This window comes from Ovis canadensis, chromosome 5 (assembly GCF_042477335.2).
Source record: "Ovis canadensis isolate MfBH-ARS-UI-01 breed Bighorn chromosome 5, ARS-UI_OviCan_v2, whole genome shotgun sequence".
NCBI lineage: Eukaryota > Metazoa > Chordata > Mammalia > Artiodactyla > Bovidae > Ovis > Ovis canadensis.
In genome coordinates, this window is record NC_091249.1 from 115,153,598 (window position 1) to 115,163,162 (window position 9,565).

General features: G+C 37.0%; 1 protein-coding gene across 1 annotated transcript; it reads right to left on the minus strand.

The window, feature by feature from the left end:
- Window positions 1–6,114: 6,114 nt before the first annotated feature.
- LOC138441870 (large ribosomal subunit protein uL22-like) lies at window positions 6,115–9,308 on the minus strand. The gene has a single exon (XM_069592913.1). The coding sequence runs from the start codon at window positions 6,704–6,706 to the stop codon at window positions 6,152–6,154; it is 555 nt and encodes a 184-aa protein (XP_069449014.1). The 5' UTR covers window positions 6,707–9,308; the 3' UTR covers window positions 6,115–6,151.
- Window positions 9,309–9,565: the final 257 nt, after the last annotated feature.

A 9,565-nucleotide genomic window follows, 5' to 3' on the forward strand; every position in this document is an offset into this window, starting at 1 on the left:
TTTAAGCACAGATGCTTTTTCTTTGTTTCTATATCTGCAAGCTTCTAGGAAGAGCTCACTTTTTAGATTTTCTTAGCCCAGCATAAAGAGGCTCTGCCCCACACTGCATCCTAAATCTATCCTAGGTGTTACGGCCACAAGATCGTTCTTTCATCCTGTGCTAAAGGTACCTTGTGATAAAAATCTAGCAAGTCAGCTTAGTAGGCCAGGGCTACAGAGTAAGATGTCAAGTTGTGTTTTTAATTGTTTGTCTCCCCGGTGCCCACATGTGGTTTTTCAGAGTCAAAGGTTTCTATCCTTTGGCTTGACTTTGCCTGTAAGAGTTGACGTGATGGGCAAGGACGGGGGGATTATGGGAAGTGTTCACACGGAGGGCACCTGGCAGGGCAATGAGGTGCCAAGGCCTTGACCTTCCTGTTTGCAACGTGCACCGGAAGCTCATCCTCCTCAGAGGCTCAGGACTGCGGGGGAATGTTTCTTCCTGAAGCGCCACTAGTGAGACTGTCTCCGTGGGGTTCAATCAATCAGACACCAGGCCGCTCCGTAGCTAACCTGACTGGAGCCACCAGAGCTTCAGAGGAAATTTACTTTGGGATCCAACAAAAGTCGATAAAACACCCCAGTGTAGACAGCCTTAGATTACCCCAGTCTCCCCAGGTTCCGCTTAGAGAAGTGAGACAGAATGTGGGATCCACAGGAGCGGCAACTCTTATCTTCCTTAGTGTGCTCCTATTTCACACGTGTGGGAAAAATCTCACAGTCAATCAATCATATTGGATGCAGGAATGAGTACCACTTGCTTTCCTGTTTCCTGCCAGTGATTTGTGCACCGCCTTTAGGAGTTTTACCATTGCTGTAAAATAGCCGTGCTGTTTGTTTGCTTAGTGATTTTTGATTCACTAAATTTTGAACTTTAGCTTCATGCTAGATAACAAGACATGTGACATTCTGGGTTGTAGCTAATACGTATTAAAACAGAACAAATAACTGATGAAAAGAAAATATTTTCATCTTGCATCCCCGGAAGCCATTTTGCGTATCACCAGCGGTGTGCGTTTCTTACTTTAGAAGGTGCAGGCACATCTGTGTGCCCTCATCATGGCGACACTAGACTAGACATCCTTGGAGGTGTAGTTTGCTCTGCCTCAGATCTTCTTTGGCTTTGGAATGACCGAAAGACTATGTTTACCTAATCCCACATGCAGAATGATGCATGGATTAAATACCACTGCACAAGGAGGAATCGCCCTATTCAATTACAATTAGAGCCCTACCTACTCTAAAATATTTTTCAGTTGCTAGATCTGAGAAATCTGTAACTGTGGTTTTCCCCTACTCTAGCCTTGGCCAGCATAGAATCTATCTTAAGGGACCCATTTCATGTATTCAGTCTTATGTGACACTTAATATTTCTCTTTGGCCGATTATACTGTCTGCAAACTAGAGAAGAGATGACAGTTTCAACACTTACATATTTCTAATAATAAAAAGTTTACTAAACAGTTGTGTTTCCAGTAAGATGAAGAAAAAGGAAAAATAAAGCACATATGTGAAAGTCAGCAAAAGAACAGGCACCTAATATAAACTGAATAAATCTCAGGGACTACTTTTTTTCTGTGGACGACCTTCCCTTACCTATTAATTAAATGAGGAATGCTTTTGAGTTTTCTAAAGAGGAATGCTGTCTCCTTTTTCACTTACTGAAGTAGAGCTACACTACTTCAATAACTATGTTCTAGAAGAGCTATGCTTCTCTGAAGGCTTAATAATCACTGAATTACCAACTGCTGATGGGTTTAAGAGACACCTTCTTAATTTTGAAGCATTCAGGCTCACCTCTCTGTTTGGAGTAGTGTTTGAATACTCTGTATCTTGATCTCTATACAGAAAGCTCAGTGTGTAGTTCCCCTCAAACATAAAATTCCTGTGATTCACTGAGGTCATGTCTTACTCCCCCCGGGACAAATCTCATCTAGTCTATGGTACTAGAGAGTTTTTGATTGCTCAAAGTGGAAAATGTATAATATCACTCCTTTCCAGCCTGGAATCAAGGAAAACACATAAAATCACACTGTTAAATTCTGAAGAGTAATAGTAATTTCAAGTAAACATATAAGTTAAAAATGGCTGCAGGTTAACTGTACTTCTTCAAGTCACTCAGAAGACGTTAATGAGCAATGTTCTTTCAAATGTTTCATTGGAAATGTTATCATCAGCTACTTATTAATAGCCAACTTTTTATTCTGATAATATTTAGGGTACTTTGGGCAATGTTAAACCTCATTGCTAGTTTAGGATTTATAATTCAGGATAACCTGAATTACCTTGAAATTACTTGTGTCACCTTTGAAAAAATAATTTGATAAGAATATTACTTTACAAGATGTAAGAACTTCATAGAGGCATTATTCAAATTGTTTAAAGGATATGCCTTCTCCACTAATCTTAGAATCAACATTTTGAAACATTTTCTATGGTCACTTTATTTATTCACTAAAGTAAATACTTTTCTGTAGCTTAATCCAAACTAATGCATGTTTTTGAAAGCAGTAAAATGGCATTTATTTTGAAGTGTCTATGCTTGATAGTTCTGCTTTCATTCCCTTTACATAGTTTGATCTACTAAGCTGTAGTTTTGCCCTCTGTTATTAGAAAGTGTATAAACTGCAGTCTGGCCAATGATGAAGGAATGAGAAATTATGTTTAGAATTAGTCTGCCATGTTAATTTGATCACTTTATGATTGAGTTTGTATTGGGCAGATAATCAGTGCTAACATTCTATCCTATCTCTCAAATTCACTGAGGTCTCCAGATAAGAGTAACATATCAGTGCATTTTGTGTACTGAGTTTTTATCTTCACAATTCAGATCACATTCAGAATTGTTATTCTGCTTTTCACAAAAACAATCAGGAACAGTCTGTGAAAGAGGCATTATAGGTGATGAGACAATTGAGAATGTGATCCATCCCAGTTAAAATTCTGGGTGTCATTTCAGAAACTTATTTGAAAACTTGGTCATTGGATGGTTTTCCCCCTGAAGACAAGATGCTGAGATTATTTTATGAACATCCTATAATTATCACATGGTTACTACAGATTTCTTTGAAAAGTTAAATGACTTCACATAAAATTTAAGAAAAAAATGAATTGCTAGCAACTGAGGGAATAGAATATCTTTCTAAAAAAGTAGACAATAGAGATTTATTTTTCAGTTTACTTTCCAAATAGGATACTTAGTCAACATTATGGTAATTTGACACTAGAATAAAAGAACTAATGTTAAAATTCTGGGAGAAGAGAAAGAGATGAAAACCTATCTAATACTTAAATTCTGAGTGAAAGTAAGGAGGTAAGAAGGACTGGGACTGACTGAATCCTTGATCCAGAGAGGAATTTTTTGATTGTAAATATACATTGCCATCAGAATCTTGGGACATACTATTTAATGAAAACTGAAACTGAGGTCGCAAAAACATTATTTTGCCAAGTTTGATTTGGTATTATTTACACAAAAGGTATCAGTCAGAATATTTTGCCTATGAAATTGGTCTAAATCTCAGAGTAGATGCAATTGTTATTATAGAAAAAAATGTTTAGTTCTTAATTTCTCCTTTCTAGAGATCAGATTACAATGTTTTAGGTAATTAATATTTTTCAAAGCAATTGAATGTAAACATTTACACAATAGAAAAAATTGAGTATAAAATTAATCAGGAAAAATTCTTATAACCTAACTGGATGAGGAAATCAAGTTTGGTGATTAGTAAATTTAATGCTGCAAATGAAACAAAGCAGAATATAGGAATTCAAAACAAGGACTGCTGCTTTGAAATTAAACTGACCCTCACTGAACTCAGAAAGAATTTCAACTATGTTGGGTAGCCTAGCTTCTCAATTAAAATTTCCTTGCTTTCCAAATGTACAATTTATTTCAAATAACCAAATTAGGATATAGATGGTGGCTATTCACATGTACATATGATATCTTTCTTTGCATAAATACAAGAAGCCTAAACAAATTGACTATTCAGAATTTTTTTTGGGGTGGGTGGCTGGGATATATCCATCCTATTTTGTAACAAAGCAGGTTAAGAACAGCTGTTGGATTTTTTTGTGGCTGGAAAGAAATACATTGTTAAATTATCTTCATATATAACACTCAAACAATTTTCCTTTTGCTAAACAACTAATTTAGGACAGCAAGAATTAAAATAGGGTATAGTTCATTCAAAATGGCATAAAAAAGAAGAAAAAACTAAAAGGAACATATAATCAGCTCACCTGGGTAAAGCCTTCATAAGTTCCTCAGCTCTAAAGGAGACATGGATAAAAATGCAAAATGTGTTTTGAAAGGCAAGAAAATGAAGTAAAGATTCGAGTACCTTGTCTTGTTCTACTTGGGATTTATCTGGGTTGTCTAAATCCAAAATCTGATTAGCATCTTAATCTTATGCAGTGTCAGGAATGATCTACCATCCTTTAATCATTCTATTATTATCTGTCTTAACCATTCCTAATGGTCTGTTTATTTTCAGATATGCTTTTCATAAACAATGCTGCACTGCACGCCTTTGTGGCTTAGGATCTTGGACGGGACATATAAGAAACACAGCTGTGATGTTCATGTGGTGCAGATGGAGTGGAAGAAACCCAAACAAAAAAGGAAACTTAAATGCTCCAGTTGGGCTCTTGGATGGTGATTTATTTATCTTCATGTGGTAGATTCAGAAGCGAAGCAGTATGGTGTATGGTATGGTGGAGGTTGTAGACTTTGATTAATATTATTTAAATTTGAGTCCTATTTTCATAACCTGTGTTGACCTCAGGGAAGTATCTGACTTCCCCTGGACTCACTGCACTCATCTGTAAAACTAGGATAAATAATAGCTAGACCTTGATTTAGAATTTCTGAAATCTTATATCAATGAAAAAACAGTTTAGAATTTTTAAATAAATGAAATATTTCTATTTAAGCTAGTGTTATATGATATTGATCATAATTATTCAGGCAACCCTTAATGAATGTTATTAATGTCAAATAAAAATTTAGAAGATGTGTCTTGTGGCTTTCGTAAGAACATGAATTATGGTATATGCGGGGTTGGAAGAAAGGGAAGTGATGAAAATTTAAACTGCAGAGATTAATTGTTATGCTAAGAAAATAGGACTTTATTCTTTGTCCAACAGGATATCTTTTCAAGAACTTCAAGTGAGGGAAAGACTAGAAAAGATTGCCCCTTATCAATATCTCCTTTGACTGTAATGTGAAGAATGGATTGGGAATAAAACCTGAAGTAGTGGGAGAAGTAAAAAGGATAGGGTTTGGAGAGTGTTTGCTGTAGGAAAGGGCAGGGTGAGGGATAAAGTAGGCAAATTAAGGATAACAATACCTAAAGTTCCATGTTGAGTCATTGCAAGACATAGAAGCAGGGACATGCTTGAGAGAAAAGATAATTTTATTATTATTATTATTTAATTTATTTTTAATTTTTTAAGAAAATATAATTTTAAAACATGTAATATTTAGGAGGCTCTGAGACATCCAAGTAGGTATGTCTGACAGACAGCTGGAGACAGAAATCTGGATACTAAGTGGTGAAGACCTTGCAGAAATATGCAGAGTAACATGAGTAGAAGGCCCAACCTGAAAAATAACTAAACTTTAAAGGACTGAAAGACGAAATCAAGACTGGATGTACTTTTGTGAAGGCAGCATTATTAAGAAAATTTTGTAAGATAGCTCTGGGAAGTGGAAAAATTTTGTAAGATAGCTCTGGTAGAGTGAAATACTTGAATTCAAACGTGGGCTCTCCTATTGATTAACAATATGAATGAGAAATTTAATGCCTCTAAGCCAAATATAAAATGGGGATAATGATATTAATATTCATTTGATAGGGTTAAGGATAAAACGAAATAACTGTTAATATTCTATATGTAAAGCCTATGTAAACATTATTAGTATTAGGAGAAGAAGCTAATTAGAGTTGTTTCCTTAGAAGCTTTTTTAAAAAAGGGATCCATAGTAATTCTTAGAAATATATTAGAACAGGAAAAAATAACCTTTACAAAGTCCAGAAAACTAGATTTATTTATTTTATTTTATTTACTTTTTTTTACTTTTATTTGCATTTATTTTTTGCAGCATTTATTCCCGGGCCATAAGTTTTTGTTTCTTCAGTTTCTTCTGGGATATCTTTTTCTTCTGTGCAACCTCCTCTTCTGGTTTAGGAACAATCTGTTCTTTTTCAGTAAGGATCATCTCAATGTGGCAGGGAGAGCTCATGTAGGGGTTGATCCGACCGTGAGCTCTGTAAGTCCTGCGTCGCATCTTGGGGGCTTTGTTCACTTGGATGTGCTCAATGACCAGAGAATCTACATCGAAGCCCTTAAGTTCAGCATTACTCTCTGCATTTTTGAGCATGTGTAGTAAAAATTCAGCACTCTTTTTGGGCCATCGACCCTGAGGCCAGCCCCACTGTTTGGCCTGTGCACACCTGCCAACTCCACCGTTGTAGCGGCAGAACGGCACACACTGCTTCTTTAACGTGAAGTCCTTCAGATACTTGGTGGCTTTTCGGATATGCATACCCTTTATGGCCTGGGCGGTTTCACGAGTGTTCTTAAAGTGTACATGAAGATTTGAACCTCTTGATTTGCATGATTTTGTGGGGTTTTCTGGGTCAAGTGAATAGCGCACCATTTTTAGGAGTCACCTCAGGCCGCTTACCGAAAAAGCCAGAAAACTAGATTTAAATTGAACTTATAATTTATTAATATTGAAGTTAGATATACTGAACAAAGAGACTTATGTGCCCTTTTAATGGTGTTAAGTGAAGTGAAATTTGCTCAGTCGTGTCCAACAGTCCATGGACTTCTCTAGGCCAGAATACTGAAGTCCCCTTCTCCAGGGGATCTTCCTAACCCAGGGATCGAACCCAGGTCTCCCACATTGCAGGTGGGTTCTTTACCAGCTGAGCCAAGAAGGAAGCCCCCAAATAAAACAAAGCATTTATGTGATGAATATATCATCTTAATAGAATGACAAATATGTGTATTACTCATACGGATGTATAAAATGGCTGGGAAAAGAAAGAAAAAGGTCAGTATGACAAACCTGATAATTTGTATAACATGAGTATTTTTCAAAAATAATAATAATTAGATACCTCTACACAGGTCTGTATTTTCTCTTGTTATCCCAGAACACACAGTGTTTCGACTGGCTTCCCACTCCTGGCGAGATTCCCACTGAAGCCCTCACTATGACAATGCAGAGCAGAGGATGGTCTGGACCAACACGGCTCCTGAGATTTGAGTTTGCACATTGTTGGGGCATCTTTTCTTTGGAGTTCCAAATCCTCCAAACTATCTGGCACTAGCATATTTAAGCTTGTTTTATAAACACAAGTAAACCAAGCAAAAAAGTCAAGTAACTCTTAGCAGCAAAGCTGTTGGATAAATGGCATTTTAAATCGTTTTTACCCCGTTGATGGAGATGAGTTCAGCTCACTGCTATCTGAAAGCAGTAATAAATATTTATAAGGTACTCTACCGAGGTGTTCAAAACATCATACTGCTCCAAATAGAGTGTAATTTCAGGCTTGAGTAAAATGGGCAGGATAAAAAGTAAACAAAAATAAGCTTCAGACTGGATCACTTGTCTAGTTCTCTGTTCTAAAATAGATATGAGTACTATTTTCCATTTCTACTGCTGGGTCTAACTTCCACATTACTAAAAATGAAACTACTTCCCAAATTAAGTGGTTAGGAGAATGTTCTTAATCCATCAGGGATAAGACAAGGAGTTCCCATGAGCCCAGGAGTGAAAAGTCAGGACATTTTTTCATTCTTTCTGCTGTAATTTGTCTCTTATCAGACTTCCTTAGAAAAATGTTCAGTTCAGTTCAGTTGCTCAGTCGTGTCCGACTCTCTGCGACCCCACGGCCTGCAGCATGCCAGGCCTCCCTGTCCATCACCAACTCCCGGAATTTACTCAAACTCATATCCGTTGAGTTGGTGATGCCATCTAACCATCTTATCCTCTGTCGTCTCCTTCTCCTCCTGCCCTCAATCTTTCCCAGCATCAGGGTCAAAAATTTATCCATTAGCAAAAATGTAAGATCTGTTTAAAAACTCCACAGCCACTCCACTATTCTGTAGAGCATCATTATAATGGGGATTTTGAAAAGGAGAAATATTTGTTGTCCAATGTATGACGTTATCTGCTTAGCAGTAAGAGACATGCATTCTTGAAGGAATAAAGACAAGTTACAACTGCTACTTCCACCAATGAGTACAATTATATTAATATGTGGGTATCCTTTAGTGAAAACAGTATTTGCCTGGTACGCCAATCAACATTACCAAGATTTTACTTTATAGTTGAAAAAACTTTTCCCATATAAAAGAATTTAGGCTGCTGATGACCTGTTTTTCTCATGCCATCTCATTATTCACGTAACTTTCCTTGTGACCATTTCTACGTTGGGCAAATAAATGGAATTACTTGAAAACTCTGTTGCATATAATATAAATTGCACACCACCTTTCAGAAGTTGTTTTGAATTCTACCCAAGTGTCTGGGGAAGAAAAAGGACAAGGTGTAGTGTAGGAAAAAAAATCCTTTTCAGTACTGTTTATTTTCACAAGTAACTCCTTTATAGTTCTCTCCTGCCTGAAGAGATCGTCTTTAAAGATGCAGGCTCTTAGCAACATTATTATTCCGGTCTCCTCAAAGCATATGGTGCCTCTGGGCCTCTCTTCACCCCCGGGGTGTCCAAGCTCCCAAGCGCTTGGTCCCCTTACTGCACACCCCTCTCATCTGCGCTGACTTCAGACTCTTCAGCCCTCCCTTTCCAACCACTTTGCAAATACTTCTGGTTTGCCTCAAGATGCAGATCTTTCACATCTGAAGACAGATGCTCCTAATTTTGCCCTTTGGATTACTTTGTCCTAGATACTTTTTCTGCTAAGAGAAAACTGGCTGTTTTAAGCCAACACATACATTTTACTTATCACCCCCAGCTTGTGAGCATCAGTTCAGTTCAGTTCAGTTCAGTTGCTCAGCTGTGTCTGACTCTTTGCGACCCCATGGACTGCAGCACACCGGGCCTCCCTGGCCATCACGAACTCCTGGAGTTTACTCAAACTCATGTCCATTGAGTCGGTGATACCATCCAATCATCTCATCCTCTTGTGAGCATGAGCCTGCACAAATACACTGACATGTGTACACACGTACACATTCAGAACCTAGTAACTGGTTGTCATCCCTAATTAAATTGCATTGTGGGAATTTTATTGTGAATAATTAATAGATTTGTTTCATAGTACAGTCTAACCTAGTATTTTGCTATACATGCATTAGCAACACAGTTCTAGGACTAGCTGTCTACTGTTTATAAGATTTTAATTGAATTTATTTGGCTTATTAAAACTTATACTTTCTCTTTCCATCTCATGGTCTCACCCTCTGTTGCTTCATTCTCTATCTTAATCCATATCCCTAACCTTATTTTTGAAAGTTACTTAATCATTTTTCCAATCAAATAAAAAATTA

What these genes read in the sequence shown, in the direction of transcription:
- LOC138441870 (XM_069592913.1), bottom strand. Translation starts at nt 6,706, where the DNA reads ATGGTGCGCTATTCACTTGACCCAGAAAACCCCACAAAATCATGCAAA.